This window comes from Cricetulus griseus, chromosome 2 (genome assembly GCF_003668045.3).
Source record: "Cricetulus griseus strain 17A/GY chromosome 2, alternate assembly CriGri-PICRH-1.0, whole genome shotgun sequence".
Lineage (NCBI taxonomy): Eukaryota > Metazoa > Chordata > Mammalia > Rodentia > Cricetidae > Cricetulus > Cricetulus griseus.
The window spans coordinates 316,870,676-316,891,855 of record NC_048595.1 but is presented as its reverse complement, the minus strand read 5'-3'; the positions used below and the strand labels follow the sequence as shown (position 1 = coordinate 316,891,855).

The 21,180-nt window shown below is 42.7% G+C and overlaps 1 protein-coding gene across 4 annotated transcripts in view; it reads left to right on the top strand.

The window, feature by feature from the left end:
• The window catches only part of Arhgef28 (Rho guanine nucleotide exchange factor 28), a 312,963-nt gene that overhangs the window by 112,284 nt on the left and 179,499 nt on the right, over window positions 1-21,180 (top strand). For all 4 annotated transcript variants that reach the window (XM_027401663.2, XM_027401659.2, XM_027401660.2 and 1 more), the window contains exon 4: window positions 1-195. This exon is cut by the window's left edge and continues 99 nt beyond it. In XM_027401663.2, the coding sequence (XP_027257464.1) occupies window positions 1-195 (195 nt within the window). The remainder of the gene's footprint in view (window positions 196-21,180) is intronic.

Genomic DNA, 21,180 nt, shown 5'->3' with positions numbered 1-21,180 from the left:
ATATGGCCTGCCGACTGGCTCGTCTACTGGTCACTCAGGCTGACCGACTCACGGCCTGTAGTCACCAGATGCTGCTAACCCCATTTGCCCTGACGGCAGAAGCGCTGCCTGCCTTGGATGAAGAACTGGTGCTGGCTCTGAGCCAACTGGAACTGCCTTTGGGCTGGACAGTCCTGGGGAATTCCTCACTTGAAGGTAGGTCTGTCAGAAAACTCAGATGTGCGGTGTGTGCTTTCTGTTTCAAGTCAAGAATGTACTTTACAGTTTACCATCTGTTTCTCTGGGTAGATTTTTCTTCCCACCTTTTAGCTAAACCATTAGCTCTTATGTGGCTGGGTTCTCTGAAGTCTTCAGCCATTCATCTCTCGGCTGGCTGGCTGATGCTTCTGGGTCCCAGGAGGTCTGAGGAGGTACCATTGAAGGGCTTTGTCTGTGGTGGTGGTGATATTGTTTCTTTATGGCTGGCTCTTGAGCCTGTGGCTTTGGACTGTGGCTCTAATTCCTTTGGCCAGTTTCATGCCATGAGAAGGAGACATTGTTGCCATTATCCAAATAGGAAAGGATAAAAAAGGCTCTTTGTAATGGTTGGAAGAGATGCATCCTGAAAGAAAGGTAACTGATGAACAACAAACAACGACTGCAACATAAGAGTCAGACCGGGGAAGATGAGATGGCTGAGTGGAAAGTGCTTGATGAGCAAGCTTGAAGACCTAAGTTCCGTCTCTAGTGCCCACATTTAAAAAGGGGGGGCATTTGTAACGCTACACTGGTAAGATGGAGACAGGAAAATCTCTGGGCTCCCTGGCCAGCCAGTCTAGCTGAATTGGTGAGTTCTAGCTCTAACTGGAGACACTGTCTTAAAAAAAATCAATGCATGGTGACTTATGAAAAGCAACACTCTGGCCTCTCCATGCACACACGAGGCACAAATGTATGACTGCATATACACTGATGCACACACACAAACTCATGCACACTCACATGGACTTGCAAGTGGGAACATTAGCACATACATACAAAGTCAGTTTCCCTCAGGGCATTTATAGATTTAAAAAAACTTTAACTGAGGAGTGGATTCAGGTCTTTGCCAGTCTGAAGCCAGTCTGGTCTCTACATAGTGAGCTCCAGGTGAGCTAGAATAAGGTACAGAGACCCTGTCCCAAAAGTGTTTTTCAGTTGACACGCATTGTAATTATCTACAGGGTACACTGCGATCATTATATACATGTGAATAATGCATGTTGGCCAAACTACAGCAATTATTAGTTCCACTTCCTCAGATATGTGTAATTCCTTTGTGTTACATTTGCACTAACTTTTAGAATTACTAAGGGTGAATGAATTCTTGTTCTCCAGTGCTACGATATATGTAGAGCTATGGGAGTCATATATAAACCCACTTGGGTGTGAAGGAAAACTGCTTAATAGATGTTCCTTTTTAAAAAGTTGCTTTCATTTATTCATTTAGATTGTGTTTGGGGGGTTGGCTTTGTGCACATGTGGAGGTCAGAGGACAACTTTCAAGAGTCATTTCTCTCCTTCTGCCATCTGGATCCCACAGATTAAAACCAGGTTGACAGCAAACACTTTTACCCAGTGAGCCATCTCACCAGCCCACCAGTAGCTGTTTCTTAAGGTGATTACAAATGATGTAATTTTGTTGAAAATCCAGAGATGTTGTTTTCTTGACATGGCACGTTGTCAATGTGCTGCTTTCCTCTCATGACTTCAGCTTTGTGGTTGGATGATGCTGCTTCAAAGAATTTGATCCCTGATTACTCCTGGGTGTGACTTACAATTGGCTTAAATTTGATCGTGGGTGAGATTGAGTGTACTGTACCACTGTAAGTGATGGCTATGGTTTTTATAAGCAGGGTACTGAGGCCATTATCTATAACCAGACATGATATTCATTTCTCCATTCAATCAGAATTATTACAAACCTTCCCAGGCACTTCTGAATGTCTCTGATTTTTGTTTTGTTTTTGTTTTTGTTTCTGTTTTTTTGTTTTTTTTTGTTTTGTTTTGTTTTTTTGAGACAGGGTTTCTCTGTGTAGCTTTGGAGCCTATCCTGGCAGTCGCTCTGGAGATCAGGCTGGCCAAAACTCACGGAGATCCACCTGCCTTTGCCTCCTGAGTGCTGGGATTAAAGGCGTGCACCACCAGTGCCTGGCTCTGATTTTTTTAAAGACCTTGGATAAGAGGAATCCATGAGTATCAACTAGCAATGAGCCTGCACATGAACAAGCTTAAGCCGTGAGCCTCCGAAGAGAAATTTGTATTGCATACTTGCTGCTTTTAGTTTTCCACATCAAAATTCAGAATTTAAGGTTTTCTACATCTGTGGATTTGTAATAGTATGTGTGCATGGTTCCCCTGGGAATTTACAGTAGTGCGTGTGTATGATTTCCCAATGTTGGGTGTGTATTTCTGGTAGATATACATAATAAATAAGGTTCAGAGAACTGTAGCTGCCAACTGTTGTCCTGCTGCTGTTTTCAAGACTGTCTAGAGATCCATTTTTGGATAAGAGAAAAAGGAAGACAATTCCTTTCCTTTTGATAGTAAGACATTGTACCATCTGGAAAAATAGTTCCTAATGCCATAGTTGACAAAAGTACCTTCAAGTCTGGTGATATACTTATCCTGGGAACCTTGGGACTCCTGCCTGTGGGATCTGTGCAGATCACTTTATATTTAATTTGGGATTTCACAGATGAATCATATTTTATTTATATATTATTATTTTCAAAACTGGTACAAACAGTAAATGTGTTTCATTAGGGGGTTTTGCAGTGCTTTGTTCTTGTTATTCTCTGACCCCACTAGCCTTTCCGAGCCCTCTGCCCACAGTATTGGTCTCCTTCACCCCCAGTGACCACTGTTTCTATGTCACATGTATCCTATTGCCCTCTTTCTTCTTTGTCTTCCTTCTCAACCCCAACTTGATTTTGTTTTCTCCTCTCAGAATCCCCTTCTTGGTCTCTTGACCTTTGCCAGTATAGCGATGACGTAAGGACTAGGCTGAGGGTTGGGCCCATGAGAATTCGGATTGTATTCCTGGTGGGGACATCAGTCATAAGCAGAATCCAGTTTCCTTCCTAGTCATTGTGTTTTCAATTCACTTTTTTAAATGAAGAAACATAAAAATATACCTTTACTGAGTACTGTTTTGATAGGCATAAAAATATACCTATCACCGAGTACTGTTTTGATAGGCGTGTACATTGTGTAATGTTTAAATTGGTTAAATATACTTAACCTCAAGCAGTCATCATTTCTTTGTGTTTAAAACTTTTTAAAATCCTTTCTTGTAGCCTTTTGAAATGTACAGTTGCTGTTACACAAGAACCCTTTGCTCCAGTCTAGCTGTAATGTAACACCTTCTGATCAACATTTCCCCCACCACCCTAGCCTCTGGTGACCATCTGATTCAGTTTCTATGACAGTTCTCTGTGAGATCCACATATAGGTGAGATCAGGTGGTACTGGTCTGCTTGTGTCTGGCTTATTTTCTGTAACTCAATGGTCTCCAGTTCCATCCAGTTCCAGTTGCCATAGGTGACAGGGTTTCATTTTTTATGGATGGATAGTACTCCGTTTTGAATATGACCATGTTTTCTCCCTTCATTCATCACTTGTTGCTTACTTTTTAGCTCTTATGAGTGGGGCTGTCATGAGTATGAGAATGTAGATGCTTCTCTAGCTGTCTGATTTTATTGCCTTTGCATATACAGCAATGGAATCACTGGATCACATTGTTGTTCTCTTTAGTATTTTTAAAGGGCCCTGCAAACCATTCAGCAATTATCTATTTTAGTACCCATCAGAAACATCTAAAATTTTCTGTATTTATCCTTCAAAATTTTTATCCATTTTTAATGATTTCTTTAGGTGTAAACATTATTTTAGCAGAGGAGTGTTAGTTAACTTTGATAATAGCTTTGTTGTATAAATAATCCGACCCAAGACCTATCATGAGACATTACTGCATTCCTCTGTCTTTTGTGGTAAATTCTCACATTTTACTTTTGATGGTTGTCAGGGAGAGATGGTGAGTGAAGCGTGGCACCCCTTAGAAAAGCAGGGTCTCATCTTGGTCCCTATCTTACATATCATCAGTCATAGTACAACCTTATTATACATACAATAGAAGGAAGTGCCCCAGGTTTTATTTAACTTCAGGCCTTCTATCAAACTGTGCTTCTATTTCATAAGATTAAACCCATTTCTTATGTGAGCTAGCTTTTATGATAGAAGCTCTTGCAGGGCCCCTGAACTCCTTGTTTGCAGTAAGATGCTGAGTGAAGTAATAGAATTACCCAAGAAGATGTCACAGTTTATCTGCTTTGTTTTGGGTTTCTTGCCTGTTTGTGTTTTGACAGAAATGTTTTTGCAGAGATTGGTATAATGTAGACAATTAGGTTAACTGGGATAAAATTTTCTAATGTCTCACTGATTGGTGCTCAGATAACATTTGAGTTGAAGCTTCCCTTCCTGCTCAACCAAATGGCTTCCCTGCATTTGTGTTCCCAGAAGCCCGACAGGGATGGCTGGTAAGCCAGGCTTCACCAGGAGGAGGCTGCCATGTGGCCACCTCAATTCTAATGACACTGGCTTTGTGAACATAGTTACTTCTTTGCCAGCCTACTGAGAGATACAGCTTGCCTTCTAATTAAAGCTCTTGCAGTGTGTGTGTGTGTGGGGGGACTCCTTCTTTTAAAAAGGACACATAAATAGTATTTTTCACATATATTAATACATACACATTAATTGGCAGATTGAAGATTTTGCTTTGTAAGGTGTCCTAGTTAGGGTTTCTATTGCAGTGATGAAACACTATGACCAAAAGAAAGTTGGGGAAGAAAGTGTTTATTTGGCTTACACTTCCACATTGTAGTTCTTCATTGGAGGAGGTTAGGACAGGAACTCAAACAGGCTAGGAACCTGGAGTCAGGAGCTGATGCAGAGGCCATAGAATAGTGTGTGCTGCTTACTGACTCATTTCCCAGGGCTTGATCAGCCTGCTTTCTTATAGAACCCAGAACCCCAGCCTAGGCATGGTACTACCTGCCATGGGCTGGGCCCTCCCTGACAGCTGGATCTTATGGACGTATTTCCCCCTCTCAGTTAGTTTCCTTCCTTTCAGATAACCCTGGCTTCTGTCAGATTAACACAAAAACTCTCCAGCCCATAAGGGTAAATTATTATTGTGAAAAACTGTAGATGGACATGGCCACTTACTTCAGGGTCTTCTGGGCAGATGTTCTTCTGTTCCTGATGGAGTACATGGGTTCTGTTAACAACCACCAATACATTCAACATGGTGTTGAATCTGCAGGGGAAAATAGTAAATTTCCAACAAAACAAAGTTTGATCTTTATGAAGTTGCTTTATGAAGTTTAAAGAGGCCAACTGTCTTCCTGTTTTTATTCTACCTACAGAGGGAATTCAGAAGATAAGCCAATTGGTCCTTTCAATGTTTCTTCAGGGCAGTGTTGGCTTTAAACACAGCCCAAGTATCTAGGAGGCTGTGGGTATTTGCTGTGTAGAGATCCATCATCAAAGAGGGCTGGTTGGTAGTCCTGGCAGGACCCAGTGGAGATAGGTTAGAGCATGGTATCTCTTAATTCTTTAATGCAAGATTGGATTAAGAATCTGTTCTGTAACTGATTACAACATCCTAGACTTAAATGCAAATCTAGAGATTAAAGGTATGATTTACCAGTCACAAAGTACATGTTCTTGAGGGCAAGTTTGAGCAGTGTCTTGTTTGAATAAAAAATGGTTGCAGCATGAACTTAAAGGAAAAACTGAACGTTGTCATGAAGCACACATGCCATGCCCAGTGCAGGGAAAGTAACACAGTGCTATCACAATGGAGATGGGCAGTTAGCATGACTATGCTCTGCTAAATAGGGTCTTCATGCATTAATATCCTCTGAAGAATTCTCGGTTCTCCGTGCTTTGCAGCTAATGAGAGAGCATGCAAAGCCCACAGGGCTTCAGAGGAAAGTTTGTAAGATTAAGGGTTCTTCAGCAGCTGTGAATCTGTCTTAACCATCAGCATTCACACATGGACATAATGCTCCATGTCACATGCACCGATCCCCTTTCTTCTAGGCAGCCAGAGAAAGGGGATGTATGGTCAGCAGCGTTTGCAGAGGAAATTTGTTTTTTATTTGCATGGAAAGAGCCTTGTAACCTGCAGGAAGCCACATTGGGATGAGTTTGGGATGGAGCTGCGCCCCCTTCATCCTAGTAACTAGTGTACTAGGAGGGAAGGAGAGTGAAGCTCCAGTGCAGTTGCCCTTCCCTGGGCTACCTTCACTGAGGTCCCTATCTGAGTGCTGGAGCATGAGGCTTGCTTATTGGCCTGCAGATCATGGGGCCTGTCTGTTTTGTCATTCTACCCAAAGCTTTGTACCAGCCAACAAGTTTCAATGGCACGAGCTGAAACACCAGTGGGTAGGAAACCGATACAAGCAAGATTTAGTCCAACATACAAATTCCTCTGCTTATTTTCTTTCTGAGTTTTGAAATTAGTGCATTGTGGAAAACTGGGAAACACCTGGTCCTGGTGGCTTGTGTGTTTCTTTTGGATAGGTTTTTGTTTTTGTTTTTTAAAGTAATTTTGTATATATTCAGTATTGCTTTCTAGCCTTCTGTTGCTTCTGGTATTTTCTATGGGTCAATCATTTCCACACATTCTTTTCTGACACACTAAACTGGTATTCTATCCCTTTGGTTGCTAAGGTAACCCTCAGGGTGAATACTAATGATGGGGGACAGTGTTCTTTGGAATTGTGCCTATGGCGAATTTCTATGTCTAACTGATACAATTATTTCGCACTGCTTAGGTTTATGTGTAGGTATCCTTTAGAAAGATTTAAATCCTTAATTTAAAAATGTTTTCATTGTCTTCCAAGTCCATTTTAGGTTTTCAAGGAATAGAGTTCCTGGCAGTAAGAATACAGTGCAGACCTGAAGTCCTTCAGGAAAAGAACTGTTGTCCCCTTCAGATAGTTTGGATTTGTTTTGCAGCTTAAGTTGGTGGCTCTTCTTGGGCCCATTCTCTTTTTTAAAAATGGTTCCTTCAAGAAGAAGACACATCATAAACTCTTCTTTAAAAAATGTCTCCTGATGGGAGACATGGCTCAGGGGTTAAGAGCACTGGCTCTTCTTGCAGAAGACCTTGGTTTGATTCCCAGCACCCACATGGTGGCTCACAGCCGTCTGTAAAATTCCAGGGTATCTGACACCCTCTTCTGACCTCCACAGGCACCAGGCACACAAATGGTGCACATGCATACATTCAGGCCAGCACTCATACATATAAAGTAATGAAGTATTTAAGAAACTTTGCTTCTGTCTGGCAACAATGGACCTTAGACTTGGAGTAGAGAATCCCACTGGTATTCTCCCATCTGGGAAATAGAACGTAAGGGTGTATTTGGGTCACTGTCTCTCCCAATTATAATTTTCAGGAAAAAGAGAGAGTATAAAGAGGGAATCTTATTTTTGAATGCCCTACCCTGGTGTTTCCCTCAGGACCCCAAACCCTGGGAGCCTCTGAAGTTCGCCTCTGCTAGCCAGGCCCATCTCCACCCCCGTTGCTCTTGGACTCACCCAAATACACAGGATGTTCATGGCAGCTTTTGACTGCACACATGGGATTAGAATTGAACTTGAAAACGACAGCAGCCAAGGAATCATTTTATAGTTATTTTTTAAGGGGGAAAAAGGTGAAAACTTCTGATACTTTTTGCATTTCTTTTTTTTTTTTTTTTTTTATTTTATTAGTTCTAGTTAGGGAACAAGCTTATTTCAAGTCCCTTCTCCCTCTCCCTCCCCTCACCCCCAAACTTTCTCCCCCACCCCCAGCCCATCCCCCCAACCCCATCCACCCACTACTCCCCAGGCAGGGTAGGGCCCTCAACGGGAGCTCAGCAAAGTCCACCAAGTCTTCCTATGCTGATCCTGGGCCCTTCCCCATGTGTCCAGGGCCAGAGTGTAACCCTTCATATGGGATGGGCTCTCAAAGTCCCTTCTTGCACCAGGGAAAAATACTAATCCACTACCAGAGGCTCCCTGGAGTGCAGAGGCCTCCTTATTGACATCTATGTTCTGGGGTCTGGATCAGTCTTGTACAGGCCTCCTGGACAGCATCTGAGGTCGATGTGCTCTCCCTTGTTCAGGCCAACAGTTCCTGTGGGTTTCTCCATCCTAATACAGACCCCTTCGTTCTTCATTCCTCCCTCTCTTCAACTAAATTCCCGATTTCGGCTCATTGTATATCTGTGGATGTCTGTCTCTGTTTCCATCAGCCACTGGGTGAGGGCTCTAGGATGGCATAAAGAGAAGTCATCAATCTCATTTTAGGGGGAGGGTTTTTAGGTTATCCTCTCCACCATTGCCTGGATTGTCAGATCGTGTCATCCTTGTAGGTCTCTGGAGATCTCCCTGGTTCCTGATCCCTTCTCGGGCCTACAGTGGCTCCCTCTGATATCGTTTCTCTCATCTTGCTCTCTTTCCTCTATTCTTCCCCCAACTCAATGTTTCTGCCCCTCCATTTCCTCTCCTCTTCTCCTCTTCTCTTGCTCTTATTGTAGCAGCTCCTTCCCCCCCCACCCTCATGCCCCCAATTAGTTCGGGAGTTCATGCCATTTCCATTCCTGGGGACCATTTAACCCTTAGAGTCCTTCATGTTTCCTAGTTTCTTTGGTGAAGAGCATTATATACTGGTAGTCTTTTGTTCTATGTCTAAAATTCATATATCAGTGAGTACATACCTTGCTTGTCTTTTTGTGACTGGGTTACCTCACTCAGGATGGTTTCCTCTAGTTCCATCCATTTGCCTGCGAATTTCAAGATTCCATTGCTTTTTTCTGCTGAGTAGTACTCCATTGTATAAATGTACCACATTTTCTCAATCCATTCTTCAATAGAGGGGCATCTAGGTTGTTTCCAGGTTCTGGCTATTACAAACAATGCTGCTATGAACATGGTTGAACATATGTCCTTGTTGTAAGTACATGCCCTATTTGGGTATATACCCAAGAGAGGAATGGCTGGATCTTGAGGTACACTGATTCCCATTTTTCTGAGCAACCGCCATACTGATTTCCAGAGTGGTCTTACAAGATCGCACTCCCACCAGCAATGGAGGAGTGTTCCTTTTTCTCCACATCCTCTCCAGCATAGATTGTCATTGGTGTTTTTTATTTTAGCCATTCTGACAGGCGTGAGATGGTATCTCAGAGTTGTTTTGAGTTGCATTTCTCTGATGGCCAATGATTTTGAGCACTTTTTTAAGTGTCTTTCAGCCATTTCAGATTCCTCTGTTGAGAATTCCCTATTTAGTTCTGCACCCCACTTTTTAATTTCGTTGTTTGGTGTTTTGGTGGCTAGCTTCTTGAGCTCCTTATATATTTTGGAAATCAGTCCTCTGTCAGATGTGGGATCGGTGAAGATCTTTTCCCATTCTGTGGGTGGTCGTTTTATCCTACTGACTGTTTCCTTTGCCTTGCAGAAGCTTCTCAGTTTCAGGAGGTCCCATTTATTAATTGCAGACCTCAATGTCTGTGCTTCTGGCGTAATGTTCAGGAAGTGGTCTCCTGTGCCAATTTGTTCAAGGGTAGTTCCCACTTTCTCTTCTAGAAGATTCAGTGTGGTTGGATTTATGCTGAGATCTTTGATCCATTTGCACTTAAGTTTTGTGCATGGTGACAGGTATGGATCTATCTGTAATTTTCTGCATGTCCGAATCCAATTGTACCAGCACCATTTGTTGAAGATGCTGTCTTTTTTCCATTGTATAGATTTAGCACCTTTGTCAAAAATAAGGTATCCATAGGTGCGTGGGTCGATATCAGGGTTTTCAATTCGATTCCATTGGTCTATCAGTCTATTTTTGTGCCAATACCAAGCTGTTTTCAGAACTATGGCTCTATAGTAGAGCTTGAAGTCGGGGATGGTGATGCCTCCAGAAGATCCTTTATTGTAAAGAGTTGTTTTGGCTATCCTGGGCTTTTTATTTTTCCATATAAAGTTGAGTATTGTTCTTTCAATGTCTGTGAAAAACTGTGTTGGGATTTTGATGGGGATTGCATTGAATCTGTAGATTGCTTTTGGCAGGATTGCCATTTTTACTATGTTAATTCTACCTATCCAAGAGCATGGGAGATCTTTCCATTTTCTGGTATCTTCTTTAATTTCTTTCTTTAAAGTCTCAAAGTTCTTATTGTACAGGTCTTTCACTTTTTTGGTTAGTGTTACCCCCAGATATTTTATGTTGCTTGTGGATATTGTGAAAGGTGATGTTTCCCTGATTTCTTTCTCATTGGATTTATCATCTGTGTATAGTAGGGCTACTGATTTTTTTGAGTTAATTTTGTATCCTGCTACCTTGCTGAAGGTGTTTATCAGCTGTAGGAGTTCCCTGGTAGAGTTTTTCGGGTCACTAATGTAGACTATCATGTCGTCTGCAAATAGTGAAAGTTTTACTTCATCCTTTCCAATTTGTATCCCTTTGATCCCCTTTTCTTGTCTTATTGCTATAGCCAGAACTTCAAGTACAATATTGAAGAGATATGGAGAGAGTGGACAGCCTTGTCTTGTTCCTGATTTTAGAGGAAACGCTTTGAGTTTCTCTCCATTTACTTTGATGTTGGCTATTGGTTTGGTATATATTGCCTTGATCATGTTTAGATATGTTCCTGTTATTCCTGTTCTCTCCAAGATCTTTATCATGAAGGGATGTTGGATTTTGTCAAAGGCTTTTTCAGCATCTAGTGAGATGATCATGTGGTTTTTCTTTTTCAGTTTGTTTATATAGTGGATTACATTGATGGATTTTCGTATGTTGAACCATCCTTGCATCCCTGGGATAAAGCCTACTTGATCATGGTGGATGATTTTTCTGATATGTTCTTGTATTCGGTTGGCCAATATTTTATTGAGTATTTTAGCATCGATGTTCATGAGGGATATCGGTCTGTAGTTCTCTTTCTTAGTCATATCTTTGTGAGGCTTGGGTATCAAAGTGATTGTAGCCTCATAGAAAGAGTTTGGCAATATCCCATCTGCTTCTATTGTGTGGAACAGTTTGAGGAGTACTGGAATTAGCTCTTGTTTGAATTTCTGGTAGAATTCTGCAGTGAAGCCATCTGGCCCTGGGCTTTTTTTGGTTGGGAGGCTTTTGATTACTGCTTCTATCTCATTAGGGGTTATAGTTCGATTTAAACTGTCTATCTGATCTTGATTTAATTTTGGTAAGTGATATTTATCCAGAAAGTTGTCCATTTCCTTTAGGTTTTCCAATTTTGTGGAATACAGGTTTTCAAAGTATGACCTAAAGATTCTCTGGATTTCCTCAGTGTCCGTTGTTATGTCTCCCTTTTCATTTCTGATTTTGTTAATTAGCATGCTCTCTCTCTGCCTTTTGGTTAGTTTGGCTAGAGGTTGTCTATCTTGTTGATCTTCTCAAAGAACCAACTCTTTGTTTCATTGATTCTTTGTACTGTTTTCCTAGTTTCTACTTTGTTGATTTCGGCTCTCAGGTTGATTATTTCCTGGCGTCTACTCCTCCTTGGTGAGTTTGCTTCCTCTTGCTCTAAAGCTTTCAGTTGTTCTGTCAATTCTCTAATGTGACTTTCCTCCAGTTTCTTCATGTGAGCACTTAGTGCTATGAACTTCCCTCTTAGCACTGCTTTCAGGGTGTCCCATAAGTTCGGGTATGTTGTGTCTACATTCTCATTAAATTCTAGAAAGTCTTTGATTTCTTTTTTTATTTCTTCCTCAACCCAGGAATGGTGCAATTGGGAGTTATTCATTTTCCACGTAAATGTAGGTTTTCTGCAATTCGTATTGCTGTTGAATTCTAGCTTTAATGCATGGTGGTCTGATAAGATACAGGGGGTTATTTCAATACTTTTGTACCTGTGGAGGTTTGCTTTGCTGCCAACTATGTGGTCAATTTTTGAGAAGGTTCCATGTGGCGCTGAGAAGAAGGTATATTCTTTTGTGTTTGGATGGAATGTTCTATAGATATCTGTTAAACCCAGTTGTGTCATAACTTCTTTCAGATCCTTTGTTTCTTTGTTAAGTTTCTGTCTAGTAGTTCTGTCCAGTGGTATAAGGGGGGTGTTGAAGTCTCCTACTATAAGTGTGTGTGGTTTTATGTGTGGTTTGAGCTTTAGTAATGTTTCTTTTACAAAAGTGGATGCTTTTGTATTAGGGGCATAGATGTTCAGGATTGAGACTTCGTCTTGATGGACTTTTCCTGTGATGAGTATGAAATGCCCTTCTTTATCTCTTTTGATTGCTTTCAGTTTAAAGTCTAATTTGTTAGATATTAGTATTGCTACCCCAGCTTGTTTCTTGAGCCCATTTGATTGGAAAATCTTTTCCCATCCTTTTACTCTGAGGTATCGCCTGTCTTTGAATTTGAGGTGTGTTTCTTGTAAACAGCAGAAGGATGGATTCTGTCTTCGTATCCATTCTGTTAGCCTGTATCTTTTTATGGGTAAGTTAAGACCATTGACATTCAGGGATATTAACGTCCATTGTTCATTGGTTCTTCTTAGTTTTGGATTTATTGTTGGTGGTATCATTGCGTGTGGATTTTGCCCTTCTGTTTCTTTTTGTGTTTGGTGAAATTCGATTAACTACTGACAGTGTTTTTGTGAGTGTAGTTATGTTCGTTGGGTTGGAGTTTTCCTTCCAGAGCCTTCTGTAGTGCTGGATTTGTTGATATGTATTGTTTAAATCTGTTTTTGTCGTGGAATATCTTGTTTTCTCCATCTATAGTGATTGAAAGTTTTGCTGGGTACAGTAGTCTGGGTTGACATCCATGCTCCCTTAGTGCTTGTAGGGTATCTATCCAAGACCTTCTGGCTTTCAGAGTTTCCATTGAGAAGTCGGGTGTGATTCTGATTGGTTTGCCTTTATATGTTACTTGGCCTTTTTCCTTTGCTGCTCTTAATATTTTCTCTTTATTCTGTAGATTTGGTGTTTTGATTATTATGTGTCGGGGGACTTCTTTTTGTGGTCCAGTCTGTTTGGTGTCCTGTAAGCTTCTTGTACTTTCATAGGCATATCCTTCTGTAGGTTGGGGAAGTTTTCTTCTATGATTTTGTTGAATATGTTTTCTGTACCTTTGAGCAGTATTTCTTCACCTTCTTCTACACCTATTATTCTTAGGTTTGGCCTTTTTACGGTGTCCCATATTTCCTGGATATTTTGTGTTAGGGTTTTGTTGGACTTGAGGTTCTCTTTGGTGGATGAATGTATATCCTCTAGCGAGTCTTCAGTGGCTGAGATTCTCTCTTCCATCTCTTGAATCCTGTTGGATACACTTACATCTTTAGTTCCTGATCGTTTATCCAACCTTTCCATTTCCAACATGGTCTCATTCTGTGTTTTCTTTATTGTGTGTATTTCAGCTTTCATGTTTTGAACTATTTCAAGAGCTTCCTTCACTTGCTTGGATGTTTTTTCTTGGCTTTCTTTAGATTCTTTAAGAGATTTATTTATTTCTTGAATTTTTTGGTTTGTCTTTTCCTCCAATTCATTTAATTTTTTGTTTGTTTTCTCTTCTATTTCTTTAAGGGATTTTCTTGTTTCCTCTTTAAAGGTCTCTATCAACTTGCTGAGATAATTTTTGAGGTCCATCTCATCTTCATGCTCTGTGTTGGGCTTTTCAGCTCTTGCCGGAGTGGAGTCCCTAGGTTCTGGTGGTGTCATGTTGGTCTTTGTGTTGTTGAGTGAAATCTTATTCTGTCTTCTCCCCATATCCTTTTAGTGGGTGCGGGTGGGTTCTCTCTATCTCCTCTTGTGGCCCAGTGGTGTGTGGGGGCTAGGAATTCGATGTCCACAACTCTAGATGATCTCGACGCTCCTGGTGGTCTCCTCGCTAGTTCCTAGTTTCTTGGTCGTTCGGCGGAATGGAAGAGTGGGGTGCTACCAGATTTGGGGCACAGGGAGCTCCTCCCTGCCTGGGCTTGTCTGGCCCAAGCCGGCAGGCTCAGGAGGGGGTGGTGGGATGGGGGTGGTGGGGTGTTCTGGCCTGGAGTCGGGAGCGGGCAGGAGCTCACTCACCTAGTTCCAGGTCAGTCTGCGGCGGCGGAATGTAAGAATGGGGTGCTAGCAGATTGGTGGGGCAGGGGGCTCCTCCCTCTCTGGGCGTGTCTGGCCCAAGCCGGCAGGCTCAGGCGGGGGTGGTGGGATGGGGGTGGTGGGGTGTTCTGGTCTGGGGTCGGGAGCGGGCAGGAGCTCACTCACCTAGTTCCAGGTCAGTCTGCGGCGGCGGAATGTAAGAATGGGGTGCTAGCAGATTGGTGGGGCAGGGGGCTCCTCCCTCTCTGGGCGTGTCTGGCCCAAGCCGGCAGGCTCAGGCGGGGGTGGTGGGATGGGGGTGGTGGGGTGTTCTGGTCTGGGGTCGGGAGCGGGCAGGGGCTCACTCACCTAGTTCCAGGTCAGTCTGCGGCGGCGGAATGTAAGAATGGGGTGCTAGCGGATTGGTGGGGCAGGTGGCTCCTCCCTCTCTGGGCGTGTCTGGCCCAAGCCGGCAGGCTCAGGCGGGGGTGGTGGGATGGGGGTGGTGGGGTGTTCTGGTCTGGGGTCGGGAGCGGGCAGGGGCTCACTCACCTAGTTCCAGGTCAGTCTGCGGCGGCGGAATGTAAGAATGGAGTGCTAGCAGATTGGTGGGGCAGGGGGCTCCTCCCTCTCTGGGCGTGTCTGGCCCAAGCCGGCAGGCTCAGGAGGGGGTGGTGGGATGGGGGTGGTGGGGTGTTCTGGTCTGGGGTCGGGAGCGGGCAGGGCCTCACTCACCTAGTTCCAGGTCAGTCTGCGGCGGCGGAATGTAAGAATGGGGTGCTAGCGGATTGGTGGGGCAGGTGGCTCCTCCCTCTCTGGGCGTGTCTGGCCCAAGCCGGCAGGCTCAGGCGGGGGTGGTGGGATGGGGGTGGTGGGGTGTTCTGGTCTGGGGTCGGGAGCGGGCAGGAGCTCACTCACCTAGTTCCAGGTCAGTCTGCGGCGGCGGAATGTAAGAATGGAGTGCTAGCAGATTGGTGGGGCAGGGGGCTCCTCCCTCTCTGGGCGTGTCTGGCCCAAGCCGGCAGGCTCAGGAGGGGGTGGTGGGATGGGGGTGGTGGGGTGTTCTGGTCTGGGGTCGGGAGCGGGCAGGGGCTCACTCACCTAGTTCCAGGTCAGTCTGCGGCGGCGGAATGTAAGAATGGGGTGCTAGCGGATTGGTGGGGCAGGTGGCTCCTCCCTCTCTGGGCGTGTCTGGCCCAAGCCGGCAGGCTCAGGAGGGGGTGGTGGGATGGGGGTGGTGGGGTGTTCTGGTCTGGGGTCGGGAGCGGGCAGGGGCTCACTCACCTAGTTCCAGGTCAGTCTAGTTCCAGGTCAGTCTGCGGCGGCGGAATCTACTTTTTGCATTTCTTAATAGGATTTGGATGATGGTGACTGTTCTTGTGCTGCTTTATTTAAAAAAAAAAAGTGGCATATGAGTTGTAAAACTACCAGGCTTTGATGGTCAAAAGCACAGTGGTTGTAGAAAGTGAATGGGAGAGACTGAGAAGTGGGTGGAGCAGACTCTGGCAGTGACATGAGCTAGCTAGCTGTGTGCTCTGCTCAAGTTCCCTTTACTTGACCCCAGTGACTTTTAATAGCCTTTTGTTCACTCAAATAGGAGCCTTGGTATGGATATGAACCCATACCAAGCTGTATGCTACAAACCTAAAGGAGAGGTCCGGAGAGATGTTTAGTGGTTTAGAGCACTGGCTGCTTTTCCAGAGGACTAGACTTGATTCCCAGCACCAATATGGCAGCTTGCAACTGCCACAACTCCAGTCTAAGGGAATCCAACACCCTCTTCTGGCCTTAATGGACACTAGGAACACACAGTGCTGCACAGACATCCATACAGGTCAAACATCCCTATATATAAAATAAAACAAATCTTTTAAAAAGTTTTAAAAAATAAAGCTAAAAGTCTTTTGTAATCTTACCCTGTATTTCTACATATCTGTGCTCCCTGCCCACTCTTGTAATTACAGCTGCTTTAATTTGCCGTGTGTGTGTGTGTGTGTGTGTGTGTGTGTGTGTGTGTGTGTGTGTGTGTGTGTGTGTTGAAAGCCTGAAACTAGGTATCAGCCTGAGTCCTTAGAGCTTGTATAGCTCATTTACTTCTGCTTATATCCTCCTTCCACCTTCAATTTGTTGGTTTCCTATGGGGTCTACCTTTTTGTGTTCTCTTTTAAAATGTCTATTTTTGGCTTTTTATTGTTTTGCAGATTTTTTTTCCCCTCCGTAATTCTCACTTTTCCATCTGTAATTTATAGTAGGAGATATAAGCATAAACAGTATTAAATAAATCCATTCCTGATTCTTTACTAATGGAGTTTTAATCATTTTGTATAAATCTGTTTCTCTTCAAACGTTAACCTTTATTATCTTCTTATTGTTGGCTTTAATCCATTTCCCTTCATAAGTACACTGCAGTTGAGGCCACTTCAAGCCTTTGCCTTCTGGGAGGGATAATGGCTAGGAACTAGCTAAAGCTTTGGAGGAAGAAAGGGGGTCTCAATTCTTGATGCTCTTCTTGATTCCTGAGTGACCTTGAATAATTGGGAACATGTCAGAACTATTAACACTGACATCACAGAGACCTCATAAGCATGAAATAAACGTGTCTGTGATGGCTCCTTTTTAAAAATAAAATAAAAATTCTGTTGAGAAATATTTTACATTTTATAAAACTTAGCCATTTATACATACTTTTATGAGTTCCGGCAAGTTTCCATTTCCTTCTTAGGGATTTTTTTGTTTAAACAACATTTTTATTAATTCCTTGGGAATTTTATACAATGCATTTTGATTATATCCACCCTCCCCAACTCCTTCCCCTCCTACCTCCCTATCCATCCTACCCTATTTCATGTCCAATTTGTGCTATCTAAATACTCCTGTGTGTGTGGTCCTCTCCTGGAATATGGTTGATTTAACAGGAGGTCATATCCTTAAAAAAAAAAAAAGTCTTTCATTAGCTAGCAGTTGTCAGTAGATCTTCATTGTCTTAGTTAGGGTTTCTATTGCTGTGAAGAGACATCATGACCACAGCAACTCTTATAAAGGAAAACATTTAGTTGAGGTGGTGGCTGACAGTTCAGAGGTTTAGTCCATTATCATGGAAGGCAGCATGGCAGCTGGGAGTATGGCAGACATGATACTGAGGAATTCTTCATTTTGACCCAAGGCATCAGGAAGTGAACTGTCTCACAGGGCATGGCCTAAGCATACATGAGACCTCAAAGCTCGCCTCCACGGTGACACACTTCCTCCAACAAGACCACACCCACTACAACAAGGCCATACCTCCTAATAGTGCCACTGCCTTTGGGGGCCATTTTCTTCCAAACCACTACATTCAGCTAGAGATGGGACTTCCTGCGGATTTCCCCAATTCCATATCAGGGTTTTCTCTGTCTTGAGTGTGTTGTGTGTAGGCCTGGTGAATGCTCTCACAGCTACATTGTTCATATGTGCAGCTGCACTACTTCATTGTAGTCACCCACCATCTCGGGCTCTTATCTTTCCACCCCCTGTTCTGCTTAGGGTACGATGTCTAAATTTATTTTGAAATGTCTTCCCAACGTCCCCAGCCTCACCCTGATTATACAGACACTTTGCTACTGACTTCCTGCTTGGTGGATTCTACTCCCCTTCTTTCTCTCCCTTCCCAGTGTCTCAGACACTGAATGAGGTGGATAAAAATCGCTCAATGATGGTACAGTTCATACCTCAAAAGTTTAACATGGGCCGGGCGTTGGTGGCGCACAGCTTTAATCCCAGCACTCAGGAGGCAGAGGCAGGCAGATCTCTGTGAGTTCGAGGCCAGCCTGGTCTCCAGAGCGAGTGCCAGGATAGGCTCCAAAGCTACACAGAGAAACTCTGTCTCAAAAAAAAAAAAAAAAAAAAAAAAGTTTAACATGTCTTAACCTAGGAACAGGTCCTAAGGCTCAGGTATCTAGTACCAGGGCAATGAGTACAGTCTGCCCAGCTGTAGTTCATTGGCTAATTTCCTGGTTGTACTTGAATTGAAACAACTGCTGCAGCCTTGGAAAGGACAGTTGCAAGATAAACCCACACTTCCTTCTTATTAGTAAAACAGTGAAAACTGCATTACATTTTCATTTGACTCCTAAAAAGAGCAGGGTTCCTGAAAGGTCATCAGGGCACACATCTGAGAATTCCACTCACCTGTTGTGTGAGGGGAGCACAGAAACTTTGAGCAAATTCACCATGAATAGATGGTGAACTTGAAGAAACATTAGCCAGTGAGAGAAAAAATGGATTGCATAGTCTGGAAAGAAGGTCTGGAATAATTGGTGCTTATCACACCTAATGACTGCCTGCAGCCCCAGTCAGGGGATTACAGGCAATTTGTCTTAATGGCTCATCTGGAGCACAGTACTGATGCAGTTACAGTGCATCCTAAGCCGGAGACTAGTTCCCTTCAATTATGTTTTTAAATGATAACCAGAGAAAAACTGTTTCCAAACACGCCACATATCTATTTAGTGACAGTACACTGTGATTTCTCGTATTAAAAAAGATCATGTGTAGTTCTTGGGAACCCTGACCTATATGTTATTTCTGATATTTTGAGATAGTAAGCTGGCTTGATATTATTTTCCCTTTTACAGACAAGGCAATTTCCCCAGAGTTGGAACTCTGTAAATGCTCAACTCCAGGCCCTGACCCCTTTCATCCATCCCCCTTTACACTATTGAAGGTGTGTCTGGGTTCTTACAACCTGATACTATTGCCCACATTGTGTGTTTCTGTTTGGAATGTATCTAGATGTGAAAGCCAAAATGAGGTTTTCATCTTGGAGCTCTAATAGACTTTTTAGTGTTTCAACTATTTAGTTATAGTTCCAGAAGCCAAAATACAGCCATCCTCAGTGAGATGCCAAACCCATCTAAGTTGTAAACAGACAATGTAGATTTTCAGGAATGATGGCATGTGATGGATGTTTCCAGAGATTATTAGGCGTGGTTGCAATGTGAATGCATTAGGTACAGAAAAGCAGCTTGAGGCAAGCATGGCCTGCCACTGTGCTAATGCCTCTCCATGCCTTCTTTCTGGCCTTATGATCAGCCTATGGCTGCCATGTTGGTCATCTGTTCTTTTTGATGCTCTGTATCTTTTTTTTCAAATAAGCATATTTATAGTTGTGATTTCTACTTTAGATTCACCAGCCTCCCATCTTTGGTACTGAAGGCTGGCTGTATACCCGCTACCGGAGCCCTGAACAGACTGCATGGGCAGAAAATGCTGTACCACCTGGCCCCTTTTCTTACTTTCACTGACAACCTTGCAAATATCTCAGAGCCTGTGTATGTCCATGCCAAATCTTCTTTTTACTTTCTATGTAAATGTTGGTTAATAGTTTCCTCAAATTTTGCTCTCCATAGTTGGCACTTTATAAACATCTGTAAACTTCTGTGTCATGATACCTCGTATGTTGGACATGTAGATACATTTTCTTGTCAGCTGAATAGTCTTCTTATTTCCTCATACACTCTTTATGTCTAAGCCTTAGAATTCTAGTTTACTAGACAACAATTCTATAGGTCAGCCTTTTATTTTATTCTGAACACAAATGGCTGTTTGCTGTTCACCAGGAGGAACTATGTTCATCTACACTTGGGTTTGGCACATAGAAATTCGATTATTTAATATTTGTTTGCTGAATGACTTGGGAGCACAAGTTGAGACCTGTACAATTGTGCAGTATTGGAAATAAGAATAGAACTTGTTTTAATGAATTAGATTTATGTGAATGAAAGACCATTGGTCTTCAAAACCTTATTATGCTGAATATATTCCTATGGCTTCCCTCAGGAGTTATAGCACATTCTGAACTCTAGCTTCTGAATTTATTAGTGTTTTGAAAATATCATTTACTTCTAGATTTTCATCCCCATTGTGTATTAATTATAATATTTTGCTAAGAGTTTAAGCCTATTTCCTGGCTTAGCAGTTAGCACCTTGGGTGGCAAAGAACTTGTTAAACTCACAGAAAACTGTAGCCAGTTTTTGTCCTTTGGTAATATTCTTTTTAGAAGATGACAGTTCTTCAGGGCAGATTGGGAAAACAGTGCTCTAGAAGGCAAACCTTAGGGATGTATTTTGCCTAACAATTACTGGCTTTAAGAGGCAGAACCCTAACTCTGGGTTAGTGTTAGAGTCTCTAGGAAACATGGGTGCTCATCTCCCTTCAGATATCCTTATTTATTTGTTCTGGGGAGGGCCTTCTTGAGTGTTCAGACATTTTTTATGCTCGCTCTCTTTCTTTCTTTCTTTCTTTCTTTCTTTCTTTCTTTCTTTCTTTCTTTCTTTCTATCTGGTTTTACAAAACAGGGTTTCTCTGTGTAGCCCTGGCTGCCCTGGAACTCATTCCAGGCTGGCCTCAAAGTCACAGAGAGATGCCTTCCTCTACTTCCCTAGTGCTGAGATTAAGGACATGTGCCACCATGGCCCAGCATTGGCTATTTTCAGAAGTATTGACTATATTTATCTCCTCATTTCCTTTCTTAGCCCTCCTTCCCCTTCACCCCAATTCATTTCCACATCCTAATAGTCCCTCTTTTATTTTCATGTCCTTTTAACATGTTCCCATACATTCCACATATGTGAGAAAACAATAATTGTCTGTGTGAGACTTGCTTATTTCTGTTAACATGAAGATTTCTTGTCCTGCCCATTTACTTCAAAGAACATGATTTAATTCTTCTTTTGGCCATATAAAACTCACTGGTGTGTGTGTGTGTGTGTGTGTGTGTGTGTGTGTGTGTGTGTGTGTGTGTGTGTACTTATGACAGTTTCTTTTTCTATTCATTTGTTAATGGGCACCTAGACTGATTCTGTATCTTGATTATTGTGAGTAGTGTGTCAATAAACATGGATATAGAGACATCTCATAGGAAAATCCTTGAATTTTACTTTTAGGGAACCTTATTTAGTTAGTTATTTTTATCTTTTATTATTTACTTGTGTGTCAATGCATGCATATGCCACAGTACATGTGTGGACATCAGAGGGGTAGATGCTCTCCTTCCACCATGTATGCCCTAGGGAATCAAACTCAGATCCTTGGGCTTGTCAGCA